The sequence below is a fragment of the Hemiscyllium ocellatum genome, chromosome 37 (genome assembly GCF_020745735.1).
Source record: "Hemiscyllium ocellatum isolate sHemOce1 chromosome 37, sHemOce1.pat.X.cur, whole genome shotgun sequence".
Taxonomy (NCBI): Eukaryota; Metazoa; Chordata; class Chondrichthyes; order Orectolobiformes; family Hemiscylliidae; genus Hemiscyllium; species Hemiscyllium ocellatum.
Window position 1 is genome coordinate 19,724,896 of NC_083437.1, and position 18,692 is coordinate 19,743,587.

At 48.0% G+C, this 18,692-nt stretch overlaps 1 protein-coding gene across 7 annotated transcripts in view; it reads left to right on the forward strand.

The window, feature by feature from the left end:
• Positions 1 to 18,692, forward strand: part of LOC132833830 (kazrin-like) — a 704,169-nt gene that overhangs the window by 301,775 nt on the left and 383,702 nt on the right. For 4 of the 7 annotated variants that reach the window (XM_060852461.1, XM_060852462.1, XM_060852468.1 and 1 more), the window contains exon 3: positions 18,314 to 18,560. In XM_060852461.1, the coding sequence (XP_060708444.1) occupies positions 18,314 to 18,560 (247 nt within the window). Of the gene's footprint in view, positions 1 to 17,411; positions 17,612 to 17,658; positions 17,726 to 17,772; positions 17,956 to 18,313; positions 18,561 to 18,692 lie in introns of those variants that run through there. The other 3 variants (XM_060852464.1, XM_060852467.1, XM_060852466.1) reach the window with 3 other exon arrangements.

An 18,692-nucleotide genomic window follows, 5' to 3' on the forward strand; every position in this document is an offset into this window, starting at 1 on the left:
TATTCACACTGACACCACACTGCAGTGTATAAATGTTCACACCATGCCCACATGCTACAGTGTGTAAATTTTCACGTTGTCCCCACGCACTACAGTGTGTAAATATTCACAATGTCCCCACACAGGACAGTGCGTAAATATTCCCACTGTCGCCACACACTACAGTGTGTAAATATTCACATGGTCACCACACACAGCAGTGTGTAAATATTCACACTGTCCCCACACACTGCGGTGTGTAAATATTCACACTGTGCCCACACAATGAAGTGTGTAAATATTCACACTGTCCCCACACACTACAGTGCGCAAATATTCACACTGTCCCCACACACTACAGTGCGTAAATATTCACACTGTCCCCACACACTTAGGTGAGTAAAAATTCAGACTGTCTCCACACACTGCAGTGTGTAAATATTCACACTATCCCCATACACTGCGGTGTGTAAATATTCACACTGTGTGCACACACAGCGGTGTGCAAATATTCACATTGTTCCCACACACCACAGTGTGTAAATATTCACACTGTCCCCACACACTGCAGTGTGTAAATATTCACACTGTACCCACACACTGCAGTCTGTAAATATTCACACTGTCCCCACACACTGCAGTCTGTAAATATTCACACTGTCCCCACACACTGCAGTGTGCAAATATTTACACTGTCCCCACACACTGAAGCGTGTAAATATTCATACTATGCACACACTCTGCGGTGTGTAAATATTCACACTGTCCTCACACACTGCGATGTGTAAATATTCACACTGTCCTCACACACTGCGATGCGTAATTATTCACACTGACACCACACTGCAGAGTGTAAATATTCACACTATGCCCACACGCTACAGTGTGTAAATTTTCATCTTGTCCCCACACACTACAGTGTGTAAATATTCACAATGTCCCCACACAGGACAGTGCGTAAATATTCCCACTGTCGCCACACACTAGGGTGTGTAAATATTCACACTGTCACCACACACTGCAGTGTGTAAATATTTACACTGTCCCCACACACTGCGGTGTCTAAATATTCACATTGTCCTCACACACTGCGGTGTGTAAAAATTTACACTGTGCCCACACAATGAAGCGTGTAAATATTCACACTGTGCCCACACACTGCGGTGTGTAAATATTCACACTGTGCCCACACACTTCAGAGCGTAAATATTCGCACTGTCCCCACACACTTCAGTGCGCAAATATTCACATTGTCGCCACACACTGAAACGCGTAAATATTCACACAATCCCCACACACTGCGGTGTGCACATATTCACATTGTCCTCACACACTGCGGTGTGTAAATATTCACGCTGTGCCCACACACTACAATGTGTAAATATTCACACTGCCCCCACACACCTCAGTGTGTAAATATTCACACTGTCCCCACACACTGCAGTGTGTAAATATTCACACTGTGCCCACATACTACAGTGTGTAAATATTCACACTCTGCCCAAACACTACTGTGTGTAAATATTCACACTCCCCTCACAGTGCGGTGTGTAAATATTCACAATGTCCTAACACAGTGCAGTGTGTAAATATTCACACTGTCTCCAACACACTGCTGTGTGTAAACATTCACACAGTGCCCACACACTTAGGTGTGTAAAAATTCACATTGTCCTCACACACTGCGGTGTGTAAATATTCACACTGTGCCCACACACTGCAGTGTGTAAATATTCACACTATCCCCACACACTGCGGTGTGCAAATATTCACAATGTCCCCACACAGTACAGTGCGTAAATATTCACACTGTCCCCACACACTACGGTGAGTAAATATTCACACTGTCACCACACACAGCAGTGTGTAAATATTTACACTGTCCCCACGCACTGCGGTGTGTAAATATTCACATTGTCCTCACACACTGCGGTGTGTAAATATTCACACTGTGCCCACACAATGAAGCGTGTAAATATTCACACTGTGCCCACACACTAAGAGTGTAAATATTCACACTGTCCCCACACACTACAGTGCGTAAATATTCACACTGTCTCCACACTGTAGTGTGTAAATATACTCACTGTGCCCACACACTGCGGTGTGTAAATATTAGCACTGTGCCCACACACTGCAGTGTGCAAATATTCACACTCTGCCCACACACTACAATGTGTTAATATTCAGACTGTCCCCACACACTACAGTGTGTTAATATTCACACTCTGCCCACACACTGCGATGCGTAATTATTCACACTGACACCACACTGCAGCGTGTAAATATTCACACTATGCCCTCACGCTGCAGTGTGTAAATTTTCACCTTGTCCCCACACACTACAGTGTGTAAATATTCACAATGTCCCCACACAGTACAGTGCGTAAGTATTCCCACTGTCGCCACACACTAGGGGTGTAAATATTCACACTGTCCCCACACACTGCAGTGTGCAAATATTTACACTGTCCCCACACACTGAAGCGTGTAAATATTCACACTATGCCCTCACGCTGCAGTGTGTAAATTTTCACCTTGTCCCCACACACTACAGTGTGTAAATATTCACAATGTCCCCACACACTGAAGCGTGTAAATATTCATACTATGCACACACTCTGCGGTGTGTAAATATTCACACTGTCCTCACATAGTGCGGTGTGTAAATATTCACACTGTGCCCACACACTGAAACGTGTAAAAGATTCTTACTGTGCCCACACACTGCGGTGTGTAAATATTCACGCTGTGCCCACACACTACAATGTGTAAATATTCACACTGCCCCCACACACCTCAGTGTGTAAATATTCACACTGTCCCCACACACTGCAGTGTGTAAATATTCACACTGTGCCCACACACTACAGTGTGTAAATATTCACACTCTGCCCAAACACTACTGTGTGTAAATATTCACACTCCCCACACAGTGCGGTGTGTAAATATTCACAATGTCCTAACACACTGCAGTGTGTAAATATTCACACTGTCTCCAACACACTGCTGTGTGTAAACATTCACACAGTGCCCACACACTTAGGTGTGTAAATATTCACATTGTCCTCACACACTGCGGTGTGTAAATATTCACACTGTGCCCACACACTGCAGTGTGTAAATATTCACACTGTCCCCACACACTACGGTGTGTAAACATTCACACTGTCACCACACACTGCAGTGTGTAAATATTTACACTGTCCCCACACACTGCGTTGTGTAAATATTCACATTGTCCTCACACACTGCGGTGTGTAAATATTCACACTGTGCCCACACAATGAAGCGTGTAAATATTCACACTGTGCCCACACACTAAGAGTGTAAATATTCACACTGTCCCCACACACTACAGTGCGTAAATATTCACACTGTCTCCACACTGTAGTGTGTAAATATACTCACTGTGCCCACACACTGCGGTGTGTAAATATTAGCACTGTGCCCATACTCTGCAGTGTGCAAATATTCACACTCTGCCCACACACTACAATGTGTTAATATTCAGACTGTCCCCACACACTACAGTGTGTTAATATTCACACTCTGCCCACACACTGCGATGCGTAATTATTCACACTGACACCACACTGCAGTGTGTAAATATTCACACTATGCCCTCACGCTGCAGTGTGTAAATTTTCACCTTGTCCCCACACACTACAGTGTGTAAATATTCACAATGTCCCCACACAGTACAGTGCGTAAATATTCCCACTGTCGCCACACACTAGGGGTGTAAATATTCACACTGCCCCCACACACCTCAGTGTGTAAATATTCACACTGTCCCCACACACTGCAGTGTGTAAATATTTACACTGTCCCCACGCACTGCGGTGTGTAAATATTCACATTGTCCTCACACACTGCGGTGTGTAAATATTCACACTGTGCCCACACAATGAAGCGTGTAAATATTCACACTGTGCCCACACACTAAGAGTGTAAATATTCACACTGTCCCCACACACTACAGTGCGTAAATATTCACACTGTCTCCACACTGTAGTGTGTAAATATACTCACTGTGCCCACACACTGCGGTGTGTAAATATTAGCACTGTGCCCACACACTGCAGTGTGCAAATATTCACACTCTGCCCACACACTACAATGTGTTAATATTCAGACTGTCCCCACACACTACAGTGTGTTAATATTCACACTCTGCCCACACACTGCGATGCGTAATTATTCACACTGACACCACACTGCAGCGTGTAAATATTCACACTATGCCCTCACGCTGCAGTGTGTAAATTTTCACCTTGTCCCCACACACTACAGTGTGTAAATATTCACAATGTCCCCACACAGTACAGTGCGTAAGTATTCCCACTGTCGCCACACACTAGGGGTGTAAATATTCACACTGTCCCCACACACTGCAGTGTGCAAATATTTACACTGTCCCCACACACTGAAGCGTGTAAATATTCACACTATGCCCTCACGCTGCAGTGTGTAAATTTTCACCTTGTCCCCACACACTACAGTGTGTAAATATTCACAATGTCCCCACACACTGAAGCGTGTAAATATTCATACTATGCACACACTCTGCGGTGTGTAAATATTCACACTGTCCTCACATAGTGCGGTGTGTAAATATTCACACTGTGCCCACACACTGAAACGTGTAAAAGATTCTTACTGTGCCCACACACTGCGGTGTGTAAATATTCACGCTGTGCCCACACACTACAATGTGTAAATATTCACACTGCCCCCACACACCTCAGTGTGTAAATATTCACACTGTCCCCACACACTGCAGTGTGTAAATATTCACACTGTGCCCACACACTACAGTGTGTAAATATTCACACTCTGCCCAAACACTACTGTGTGTAAATATTCACACTCCCCACACAGTGCGGTGTGTAAATATTCACAATGTCCTAACACACTGCAGTGTGTAAATATTCACACTGTCTCCAACACACTGCTGTGTGTAAACATTCACACAGTGCCCACACACTTAGGTGTGTAAATATTCACATTGTCCTCACACACTGCGGTGTGTAAATATTCACACTGTGCCCACACACTGCAGTGTGTAAATATTCACACTGTCCCCACACACTACGGTGTGTAAACATTCACACTGTCACCACACACTGCAGTGTGTAAATATTTACACTGTCCCCACACACTGCGTTGTGTAAATATTCACATTGTCCTCACACACTGCGGTGTGTAAATATTCACACTGTGCCCACACAATGAAGCGTGTAAATATTCACACTGTGCCCACACACTAAGAGTGTAAATATTCACACTGTCCCCACACACTACAGTGCGTAAATATTCACACTGTCTCCACACTGTAGTGTGTAAATATACTCACTGTGCCCACACACTGCGGTGTGTAAATATTAGCACTGTGCCCATACTCTGCAGTGTGCAAATATTCACACTCTGCCCACACACTACAATGTGTTAATATTCAGACTGTCCCCACACACTACAGTGTGTTAATATTCACACTCTGCCCACACACTGCGATGCGTAATTATTCACACTGACACCACACTGCAGTGTGTAAATATTCACACTATGCCCTCACGCTGCAGTGTGTAAATTTTCACCTTGTCCCCACACACTACAGTGTGTAAATATTCACAATGTCCCCACACAGTACAGTGCGTAAATATTCCCACTGTCGCCACACACTAGGGGTGTAAATATTCACACTGTCAGCACACACAGCAGTATGTAAATATTCACACTGTCCCCACACACTGCAGTGTGCAAATATTTACACTGTCCCCACACACTGAAGCGTGTAAATATTCATAATATGCACACACTCTGCGGTGTGTAAATATTCACACTGTCCTCACATAGTGCGGTGTGTAAATATTCACACTGTGCCCACACACTGAAACGTGTAAAAGATTCTTGCTGTGCCCACACACTGCGGTGTGTAAATATTCACGCTGTGCCCACACACTACAATGTGTAAATATTCACACTGCCCCCACACACCTCAGTGTGTAAATATTCACACTGTCTCCACACACTGCAGTGTGTAAATATTCACACTGTGCCCACACACTACAGTGTGTAAATATTCACACTCTGCCCAAACACTACTGTGTGTAAATATTCACACTCCCCACACAGTGCGGTGTGTAAATATTCACAATGTCCTAACACACTGCAGTGTGTAAATATTCACACTGTCTCCAACACACTGCTGTGTGTAAACATTCACACAGTGCCCACACACTTAGGTGTGTAAATATTCACATTGTCCTCACACACTGCGGTGTGTAAATATTCACAGTGTGCCCACACACTGCAGTGTGTAAATATTCACACTGTCCCCACACACTACGGTGTGTAAACATTCACACTGTCACCACACACTGCAGTGTGTAAATATTTACACTGTCCCCACACACTGCGTTGTGTAAATATTCACATTGTCCTCACACACTGCGGTGTGTAAATATTCACACTGTGCCCACACAATGAAACGTGTAAATATTCACACTGTGCCCACACACTACAGAGTGTAAATATTCACACTGTCCCCACACACTACAGTGCATACATATTCACAATATCTCCACAATGTAGTGTGTAAATATTCACACTGTGCCCACACACTGCGGTGTGTAAATATTCGCACTGTGCCCACACACTGCAGTGTGTAAATATTCACACTGTGCCCACACACTACAGTGTGTTAATATTCACACTATCCCCACACACTACAGTGTGTTAATATTCACACTCTGCCCTCACACTGCGATGCGTAATTATTCACACTGACACCACACTGCAGTGTGTAAATATTCACACTATGCCCACACGTTACAGTGTGTAAATTTTCACCTTGTCCCCACACACTGCAGTGTGTAAATATTCACAATGTCCCCACACAGGACAGTGCGTAAATATTGCCACCGTCGCCACGCACTAGGGTGTGTAAATGTTCACACTGTCACCACACACTGCAGTGTGTAAATATTCACATTGTCCTCACACACTACGGTGTGTAAATATTTACACTGTGCCCACACAATGAAGCGTGTAAATATTCACACTCTGCCCACTCACTACAGTGTGTAAATATTCACAATGTCCCCACACAGGACAGTGCGCAAATATTCCCACTGTCGCCACACACTACGATGTGTAAATATTCACATTGTCCTCACTCACTGCGGTGTGTAAAAATTCACAGTGCCCACACAATGTAGCGTGTAAATATTCAGTGTGTCCCCACACTGCAGTGTGTAAATATTCACACTGTGCCCACACACTACAGAGCGTAAATATTCACACCGACCCCACACACTGCAGTGCGTAAATTTTCACACTGTCCCCACACACTACAGTGTGTAAATATTCACACTGTGCCCACACACTACAGTGTGTAAATATTCATACTGTGCACACACTCGGCGGTGTGTAAATATTCACACTGTCCTCACATAGTGCGGTGTGTAAATATTCACACTGTGCCCACACACTGAAACGTGTAAATATTCATACTGTGCCCACACACTGCGGTGTGTAAATATTCAAACTGCCCCCACACACCTCAGTGGGTAAATATTCACACTGTCCCCACACACTGCAGTGTGTAAATATTCACACTCTGCCCACACACTATAGTGGGTAAATATTCACACTCCCCACACAGTGCGGTGTGTAAATATTCACAATGTCCTAACACACTGCAGTGTGTAAATATTCACACTGTCTCCAACACACTGCTGTGTGTAAATATTCACACAGTGCCCACACACAGCGGTGTGTAAATATTCACACTATCCCCACACACTGCGGTGTGTAAATATTCACACTGTGTGCACACACAGCGGTGTGTAAATATTCACATTGTCCTCACACATTGCGGTGTGTAACTATTCACACTCTGCCCACACAATGAAGCGTGTAAATATTCACACTGTGTCCCCACACTGCGGTGTGTAAATATTCACACTGTGCCCACACACTACAGTGTGTAAATAGTCACACTGTACCCACACACTGCGGTGTGTAAATATTCACATTGACCCCACACACTATGGTGTGTAAATATTTACACCGTCCCCATTCACTGCAGTGCCTAAATATTCATTCTGTCCCCACACATTGAAGCGTGTAAATATTCATACTGTGCACACACTCTGCGGTGTGTAAATATTCACACTGTCCCCACACACTGCTGTGTGTAAATATTCACACTGTCCCCACACACTGCGGTGTGTAAATATTCACACTGTACCCACACACTGCAGTGTGTAAATATTCACACTGTCCCCACACACTGCGGTGAGTAAATATTCACACTGTGCCCACCCACTGCGGTGTCTAAATATTCACACTGTCCCCACATGCTGCAGTGTGTAAATATTCACACTGTCCCCACACGCTGCAGTGTGTAAATATTCACACTGTGCCCACATACTGTGGTTTGTAAGTTTCTTGTATTGCCCTCTCACAACCAGAACAAACACTATTATTTGATGCTTTGCCTTATTTTTGTGATGTAAAATGTGCACATTTTATCCTGTGTTTTTTGGCAAAGCAGTGTCTGCACTTGGAACCGGTTTAATTGACTGTGAATTGCTTTGAATCCTGATCGGGAAGTGAACATCCCTCCATAAATTTAAGGTCCTTCTCTCTTTCATTCATTTGTTTTCTGTTCCGAGTTTATGAACCCCAGTGTTGTTCCTGACAATGGCCTACAACCTCTGGCCCTTCCCTTTCACCTCGTTGCTTCATTGTTGGTAATTGGCACTTAATATCCAGATAATGTTTCCGGAAATGTTTCCCCAATCACAACACAATTTTTGTTCTGTCTTTGGCATCGATCCTGTGAAAGAGCACAGATGCAATCTGAGTTTGTTTCTCATTGCCTGTCGAATGTGCCCTCAAACTGTAGATTCAACAAACACCAAACTCTTCTCCAAAGTCCCAGAGAGCCCCCACCAACTGTGAAAGCTGCAGATTTCACTCCCTCCATTTCCTACATTCAGTCAGTGGTGAACGCTGACTGACATTGATGTTAAGAGAAAGGTTTGGGTGTTCAATTGACTCATGCCATTGGTCTGAGTGGGTCTTCACATTTGTATTTCTGCCTATTTGTGTTCACCATTCAGCTCTCTGCTTAATGAGAATCGTTCTATCTCTACCTGAAAAATATTCAATGGTTGGTACGTTTGCAGATGGCATCCAAATTGGAGGTTCTTGGATTGAGAAGTTTACCTCAGATTACAATGGGATCTTGATCAGATGGGCCAATGGGCTGAGGAGTGGCAGATGGAGTTTAATTGAGGTGCTGCATTTTGGGAAGGCATATCAGGACAAGACTTATACACTTAATGGTAAGGTCCTGGGGAGTGTTGCTGAACAAAGAGACCTTGGAGTGCAGGTTCATAGTTCCTTGAAAATGGAGTCACAGATTGGCAAAGTAGTGAAGAAGCTGTTTGGTATACTTGCTTTTATTGGTCATTGCATTGAGTACAGGAGTTGGGAAATCACATTGCGAGCTGTACAAGACATTGGTTCAGCCACTTTTGCATACTGCATTCAATTCTGGTCTCCCTCCTATCGGAAAGATGTTGTGAAATTTGAAAGGGTTCAGAAAGGATTTACAAGGATGTTGCCAGGGTTAGAGGTTTTTGAGCTATAGGGAGAGGCTAAACAGGCTGGGGCTGTTTTCCCATCAGAGGCTGAGGGGAGACCTTATAGAGGTTTATAAAATCATGAGGGGCATGGATAAGGTGAATAGACAAGGTGTTTTCCCCAGGGCGAGGGAGTCCAAAACTAGAGATCATTAGTTTAGGATGAGCAGGGAAAGATTTAAAAGGGTCCTAAGCGGCAACTTTTTTACGCAGTGGGCAATACATGTATGGAATGAGTTTCCAGAGGAAGTGATGGAGGCTGGTACAATTACAGCAATTAAAAGGCATTCGGATGGATATATGATTAGGAAGGGTTTGGAGGGATATGGGCCAAATGCAGGCAAGTGGGACTAGGTTAGTTTAGGATATCTGGCCAGCATGGATCAAAGGATCTGTTTCCATGCTGTACATCTCTGTGACTCTATTTCTGGCATGCAGACCGTGTCTGGTGGTTCATTCACAAAACCGTGTGAAGTAATTCATGGCAAAATGTCCGTGAATCTGTTGATAGTTTGGGTGGGAGAGGTTGGATAAACTTGGATTGTTTTCATTGGAAGGATGAAGGATGAGGGGTGACCTGATGTCTTAAAAAATAATGAGAGGCATAGATAGGGTGGGGTGGCAGAGGGTTTTTCCCAGGATGGAAAAATGGCTCAAAGTGAGAGGGGGGAAAGTTTAGGGGAGAAATGCAGGGAAAATGTTTCACACAGTGAGTAGTCAGTGCCTGGAATGCATTGCCAATAGAGATGGTGGAAGCAGGCACGTTAGTAATGTCTAAGGCATAGACAAACAGAGGGGTAGAAGCCGTACATGGGCAATACGTAGCAGGTGTAAACAAGGACATGGAATCGGCACGTGTTTGATGGGCCAAAGGGCCTGTTCCTGTGCTGTATTGTTCCTTGTTCTTTGAAGATCCCCAACTGCCCACCACCAGCATTGGCACTGCCCTCCGCACGTGGAGAATCAGCTTTCTGTTCATTCAGCCACCATTTGTGTGGAATGTAAAACCCCCCGGGGGGTATATACGGCTGGGAATTCAGCTCCAGATCCACCCCACACCATGCAGAGGGGAGCTAGTATCCTGTACTTCACTCAACACTCACTCTCCTACAGGGTGAGGGGGCAGGGAGAGTCAGCCTGTTCATTGACATTACGGGGATACAGGGGGAGGGGGGGGGCGGAGAGTCAGCCTGTTCATTGACATTGTGGGGATACAGGGGGAGGGGGCAGGGAGAGTCAGCCTGTTCATTGACATTGTGGGGATACAGGGGAGGGGGGCGGAGAGTCAGCCTGTTCATTGACATTGTGGGGATACAGGGGGAGGGGAGAGGGAGAGTCAGCCTGTTCATTGACATTGTGGGGATACAGGGGGAGGGGAGAGGGAGAGTCAGCCTGTTCATTGACATTGTGGGGATACAGGGGGAGGGGAGAGGGAGAGTCAGCCTGTTCATTAACATTGTGGGGATACAGGGGGAGGGGGGCGGAGAGTCAGCCTGTTCATTAACATTGTGGGGATACAGGGGGAGGGGGGCAGAGAGTCAGCCTGTTCATTAACATTGTGGGGATACAGGGGGAGGGGGGCGGAGAGTCAGCCTGTTCATTAACATTGTGAGGATACAGGGGGAGGGGGGCGGAGAGTCAGCCTGTTCATTGACATTGTGGGGATACAGGGGGAGGGGAGAGGGAGAGTCAGCCTGTTCATTGACATTGTGGGGATACAGGGGGAGGGGAGAGGGAGAGTCAGCCTGTTCATTAACATTGTGGGGATACAGGGGGAGGGGGGCGGAGAGTCAGCCTGTTCATTAACATTGTGGGGATACAGGGGGAGGGGGGGCAGAGAGTCAGCCTGTTCATTAACATTGTGGGGATACAGGGGGAGGGGGCCCGGAGAGTCAGCCTGTTCATTAACATTGTGGGGATACAGGGGGAGGGGGGCGGAGAGTCAGCCTGTTCATTAACATTGTGGGGATACAGGGGGAGGGGGCCCGGAGAGTCAGTCTGTTCATTGACATTGTGGGGATACAGGGGAAGGGGCTACTGCTGCTGGAGTCCAATTCTTCCCACATCCTCTTTTTGCAGACATACACGGGGTACAGGGCCAGTGGGCAGAAGATGTTCTCCAATTTCTCCCCCAATAGACATGTGTGTCAAGTTGTGTGTGTCAGTAGGGGTTAGTGTGTTTGTGTGTGTGGGAGGGAGCAGGTTAAGTGTCTGTGTGTTTATTCGGGAGTTTAGTGTGTGTGTGTATATGGGAGGGTTAGTCTGTGTGTGTGTGTGTATGTGAAAGGGGTTGGTGTGTGTGTGTGGAAGGGGTTTGTTTGTGTGTGTGCGTGGAAGGGGTTTGTGTGTGCGTGTAAGTGTATATGGGAGGGGTTTGTGTGTGTGTGTGCATGTGTGTATGGGAGGGGTTTGTGTGTGTGTGTGTGTGTGTATGGGAGGGGTTTGTGTGTGTGTATGGAAGGGGTTAGCCTGTGTGTGTGTGTGTGTGTGAGGGGACTTTGTGTGTGTGAGTGAGCCTTTATGTGTATGTGTGTGAGTGAGTCTTTGTGTGTGTGTGTGAGAGAGAGAGAGAGAGAGAGAGAGAGAGAGAGAGTGTGTGTGTGTGTGTGTGTGTGTGTGAGGAGTTTGTGTGAGTGTGTCAGGGAGCAGATTAAGAGTGGATGGATTGGTGAGTATGGGCATGGGCCATTTCAGTGGCTCTGAGGCTGACTGTAAGAGCTGCATTTTATAGGCACCTACCCTACATCTTTTTATTGGGGTGAGGGGGGGGAGGGGTTGCCATCGGTGTGTGTTCCCTGCCCACTTGCCCCCAAGCTGAGCAACACTGGCAGCCCAGCCACCAGGTGTAAGTAAATAACAGTGGGTCAGTCAGCCATTTTGGCCAATTTATTGACCAGGATAATTTGCTGCTGACCTCACACACAACCAGCACAGAGAACTGTGGGCAGGCAATTCTTTAATCATCTGGATGAAAATGGGCAGAAGGAGCGGGTGGTGGGCACCACATTTAGGACAATGCCCCACCCTCACCAATCCCAAGATGTCACAGTCCCACTCCCCTCTCCATCCACACTCCCTTCCCTCTGCTCGAGGGTCCTTGCCCACCTGTAATCCCCCAACCTCCCTTTCCTGGGGCAGCTGGGATCTTTGTCCCACACTCCAGGAAACCTCTACTCATGGGCACAGCTGCTGCCCAGGCTGACTACCAGCTTCTGAGGGCAAGGGGTCCCCTCCTGCACTTGGCTGATTTAGACCCCCCCCCCTACAAGAGCAGGCAGTGGGTGTAGGGGTGGGCTTCTTCTCCCTGGCATCCAAGAGCAGAGTGAGCTGCCCACTGCCATCCCACAGCCCCAGCTGAGTCCAACTCCTTTCCCTCCCATTGTCACATTCACCCTGTCACTTGTCCGACCTTAGCCCATCATGTGGATCCCTCTTTGGTTTCCATCCATTAGTGGAATAGCAAAAGCACAAAGGATAGTGACCCTGAGCACATTAGAATGGGTGAGCGAGAACCTGGCCAGAGAAGATATTTCAAGAAGCATCCTATCGGAGTACTGAGAGATGAAAGAGCAGGGAGGGGATGCCACAGCAAGGTACCGAGGCAACTCTAGGGCAATGGTGGGTGAATAATATTGGAGTTGCTCAAGAGACCATCATTGGAAGGGCGTAAAGTTTCTGAAGAGTTGCTGGGCTGGAGGAGATGACGGGGATAAGGATGGGTTTAGACATGCAGAGATTTAAGAAGAGGTAGACTGGAACTTGCTCAAGGCACTGTAGGTCAGCAAACATAGAGGTTGATGATGGAGCTGGACTCTGTGTGAATTACTGTACAGGCAGCAGAGATTTGGGTGTGTATGTGTTTACGAGGGGGTAGGATGCTCGGAATAGCAGGCCTGGAGGTGACAAAGGCGAAGGTGAGGGCTTCAGTAGCCAAATTGCTGAGGCAGGGCTGGAAGCAGGCAGTGGGAATCATGACAGACTGGAGACAGGAATGACAGCAAGGTTAACCAGCGAGTTACCAGAGAGGGCGATGGAGTCAGCAGTGACGGAGGGTGGACCTGTGACACTGACTTCTAGCATTTAATTGGAGGAAATGTCTGCTGCTCCAGGATTGGATATTGGACAGTTAATCCGACAGGTTTGAGACAGGGGAGGGATGAGGGGAGGGGTAGTGGAGTTCAAAGTAAAAGCTGGAAAAGATCAGGCAACTCTCACGAGGAGGCTCCTTCCCCTTCGCATTGCTGATGTGTGTGTAGCAGTCCTGTTTAACAGCGGATTGTGTCAGTTCACTGGGTACCAGACCACATGTGGTTCCTGTGGCCTGGAGGAAACAGCTTCCCATGTTCATGTCAAATATTTTCTTTCTTAGCCCCTGTTTGATTTTATTAAAGAGGCTGCTTTTCTGGTTTTTTGGTTGCGCTTCAGTCCCCCACCTGTAAACAACCTGGACAGGGGCAGGGAGGGACAGATAGTTTGGACAGTCTCCTCCAGGGCCTGGCCAAACTAGCCATGAACAGGTCCAGGCAGTGGGTGGTGGACGGGGTCACTGTTCCTGACTGTCTGCCCTTCTTTTGCAGTTACATCTGCACTCGGGTGTCCCTGGAGAGTCGGCACACGATGCCCACTGGCAGAGTACAGGCTTCTTGGGACAACTGGGCACCACAGGTGCTGGAGTGCATTATCACCCAGATAACGTTATTTCAATTTAAATTCATTAAGTTTCTGTTCTACTTCTGTGAGTTTTGATTAACTGTTTAACTTGTTTCTGTTAGAGATCCCTACAGAAATCTAACTTTAATCTTGCTTTCTGTGCATTTTCTTTGTAGCCCTAAGTTTGCATCTCTCGCTCGGTTCCATCACCCTGTGATCTTGGTGTGGTGTGACCTGCCTGCACCACACACAAAACAAAACTTTTCACTGTGCCCCGGTACATGTGGCAGTGATAAATCAAATCAAATCCAAAAAACCAGGGGCAGTTTAAAGTTTGATTTCAGAAAAGAGTAGGTACTCATGGGATGTGGCAGCCTCTGTGGAGAGAGAAACGGAGTTTCGGGTTCGGTGTGACTCCTCCTCAGAAGTTGGGGGCGGGGAAGGTGAGATTGAGCTGCGTGTTGGCAACATATATGTGGCAGCAAATGTGGGTTTGGGTGACCTTACTGTGGGACATATTGTAGATGAGAAATAGGATGGGGCCAAGGATGGATCTGAAAAACATTGAGATAACATTTTTCACAGACACCTAACATCTCAAAGCACCTTCCAACTCATCCAGTGCTTTGATGTAGCATGGTCACCATTGTGATGGAGGAAACACAGAAACCAATCTACTCTCAGAAAGCCCCTTTTCTCTGGCAAAAGCAGAAATTGCCAGAAAAACTCAGCAGGTCTGGCAGCACCTGTGGAGAGAGTAAGCAAAGTCAGTGATTTTGAAAAAAAGGTCAGTTGATTCGAAGCATTGACTCTGTTGTCTCTCTCCACACATGCTGCCAGACCTGCTGAGTTTTTCCAGTAATTTCTGCTTTTATAGAGTCATAGAGATGTACAGCATGGAAACAGACCCTTCGGTCCAACCTGTCCATGCCGACCAGATATCCCAACCCAATCTAGTCCCACCTGCCAGCACCTGGCCCATATCCCTCCAAACTGTTTCAGATTTCCAGCATCCACAGTTCTTGATTTAATTTGTGCTTTTTTTATGATGCTGACTGAAGGACAAATATTAGCCAGGATACCAGGGAGCACTTCCCTCGCGTTCTTCAAAACAGGGCCATGGGAATCAGTCGCATTCGCCCGAGCAAACAGCTGGGCACTTGGTTTAATGCCTTGTTAAAAGACAGTACCTCCAACAGAGTAGCTCTCCCACAGTAGTGTCACTGTGTATCATGGGTACTGGCATAGGGTGGGCAGTGTCTCAACCTGTCTACAGCTTTTGACAGGGTGGATCCTACCGTCCTCCTGCAACACCTCAGCACCATTGTTTAGCTGGGTGGGACTCACTCACCCATGCTGACCTGGTCACCACACTACCAGAAGGACTTGGGTGTGTTGGAGAGGGCATAGAGGAGGTTTACCGGGATGTTGGCTGGTCTGGAAGGTTTTAATTATGAGGAGAGACTGGATAAACTCAGATTGTTTTCACCGGAAGGCTGAGGGGTGACCTGATAGAGGTCGACATATTCATGGATAGTCATCTCAGTGCTCCAGCACTGAAGTGGGACTCGAGCCTATGAGTCAGAGGTGAGAGGGCTACCAACTGAGCCCCAGCAGATACTTGAGGTGACTTCATGGACACAGCAATTAATGGCATTTCTTTGGTTATGGATAGGATAGCAGAGAATGGATAATCCTTAAATATTGCTAACGTGCCTGCTTCACCATGTCCACTGGCAGTGAGTTCCAGGCACCCACTGCCCTCTGGGTGAGAAGCTTTACCCACACTACTCCCATAAGCTTTCCCCCTGTGCTCTCTTGATATTAACCTTCCCACCCTGGGCAAAACCCTCTGACTATCCATGAATATGTCGACCTCTATCAGGTCACCCCTCAGCCTTCCAGTGAAAACAATCTGAGTTTATCCAGTCTCTCCTCATCATTAAAACCCTCCAGACCAGCCAACATCCCGGTAAACCTCCTCTATGCCCTCTCCAACACACCCAAGTCCTTCTGGTAGTGTGGTGACCAGGTCAGCATGGGTGAGTGAGTCCCACCCAGCTAAACAATGGTGCTGAGGTGTTGCAGGTGGACGGTAGGATCCACCCTGTCAAAAGCTGTAGACAGGTTGAGACACTGCCCACCCTATGCCAGTACCCATGATACACAGTGACAGACAGTGGTCCATTCCATCGCCCACCCTCCACACACGAATGTTGCCTCCAGAGCAGATCCAAGGCAGGGCTAATGCAGTTCTCTCAAACCCTGCACCCTCCCTACAACCTCCCGTTAACCCTCTCTGAATTCTGCCTTCCTCGCACCTCGCCCATCACCTTCCCAACTCAGTGCCTTCACCACCAGCAACTCCGGCCATCTGGAATCCTCACCCACTCGGACCAGCTCTCCTCCTTCTCAGAAGCTCCATTAAAGCCCAGCTCTTTGGTTTGTCTCCTTAGCAAAGGAGGCCATTCAGCTGCCCAGGCCAGCTCCACTGTTTGTACTATCATAGCTAATATTTGGCAGCTCAGTGGTTAGCACTGCTGCCTCACAGCGCCAGGGACCTGGGTTCGATTCCAGCCTCGAGCGACTGTCTGTGTGGGGTTTTTACCTTCTCCCCGTGTCTGCGTGGGTTTCCTCCCACAGTCCAAAGATGTGCAGGTCAGGTGAATTGGCCATGCTAAATTGCCCATAGTGTTGCCCGGGGTAAATATGGGATAGGGGAATGGGCCTGGGTGGGTTACTCTTCGGAGGGTCGGTGTGGACACCTCTGTCTCGACTCCAATTTCCCGTCCACTCTCCATAACCCTTTACTAGTTAGAAACTTGTCTATCTCCTCCTCAAATTTACTCAACCTCCTAGTGCCCAGTGCATGTCCGCTACCTAAATGCAGCAGTTTCGTTACAGTCATCCCAAGGGGGGAAGCTGGGCTGACATTGCTCTGTCGCCTACTGTACCATCATCAGCAACACTCCCCCCCCCCCCCCCCTCCTGCTTGAGACTTGGCGAATCAGGGAGATTATTCTACTTGGTACCAGCAGAGTGTTTGACCATCTCTCTCCCACTGCCATTGACCACCTTGGATGCTGTCTGTATACCCAACCCGCCACTAACCCGGTCCGGGTAAACCGCAGTCACTCAGAGCAGTGGAGTTGGTCATTTCTGGGACAGAGCACAGGGAGGTGTCTCTGTACAGTACTCTGTTCAGGAAACGGCAGAGAGTCTCATTCCCTGCTCAGGACTGAACCAGAGGAAGGAAACAGAAAGTAGAGAAGAGGCGGTGGATGAGCCAGGCAAGGGAAGGAACCCGGGTCCGTATCAATCAGGTCAGGTCCGGTTAGGTGTAGGAAAAGGCTACACTGTGTGTTGTGGCAGCCTGTCCCTCTGCAGCGAGGAGTGCTGTGTGCTGTTTCAGTGGTAGCACACAGCAACGAGACAAGGTGGGGGGAGGAGGCTGGTGAAATAACAGAATATAGACAGGAGGGGGCTGAGAGAAGCAAACAGGGAGCAGCTGGATGTGTGTGTGTGTGCAGAGACAGAGCCCAGTTGCACTCTGAGCCCCTGGATGAATTTGCCCAGCGGATAATGCAGGGCAGCCTGTGTGGAACATTGTTCCTAGCGATTACAGCAGCACCGGGAAGGCAGCACACAGCCCGGGAGAGGGGGAAACGTGAGTCCACTTGGCCACTGAGACAGAAATTGGGAAGGAAAGTTGCAATGGGGGGAAAGGGTGGGTTAAATTAAATCTGTGCACCTCGAGCCGGGTGCACTCCTAGAGAGGGAGGAGGGGAAGGGGGTCGGTTTTATTTTTGTTCTATATATCCCTGGGCATCCCTGGTTGGGGTTGGTAGTGTCCATTTAAAGGGCCTGGTGACTCCTCCAGGAGAGAGTGTTGATGGAGTGAGTGAGTGTGGAGTGGGACTGCAGACACACACACACACACACACAGAGACACACACACAGACACAGAGACACACAGAGAGGACCCTCTCCCCCTCCCTCCCTCACCACTATGTCCTTCTCTGCAGACTAAGATCCTCAGCACGATGGAGGATAACAGGCAGCTGGCCGGCCGGATCGATGGCGCGGTGCAGGCGGCCAGCCGCGAGGTGAGCAGCCTGAGAGCAGAGCTGACCGCTACCGGCAGGAGGCTGGCGGAGCTCAGCCCGGGAGGGGACTGCACCGGCACCGGCACCGGCACCGGCACCGGGACAGGGACCGGGACAGGGACCGACAGCAAGACCCAGAGCGGCAAGGCAGCGCAGCACCGCGAAGGTAACCCGGGGGAAGGGAGAGGGGGGAAGGGGAGAGGGGGGGAAGGGGGGAAGGGAGAGGGGGGAAGGGGGGAAGGGAGAGGGGGGGGGAGGGGGGAAGGGAGAGGGGGGAAGGGAGAGGGGGGGAGGGGGG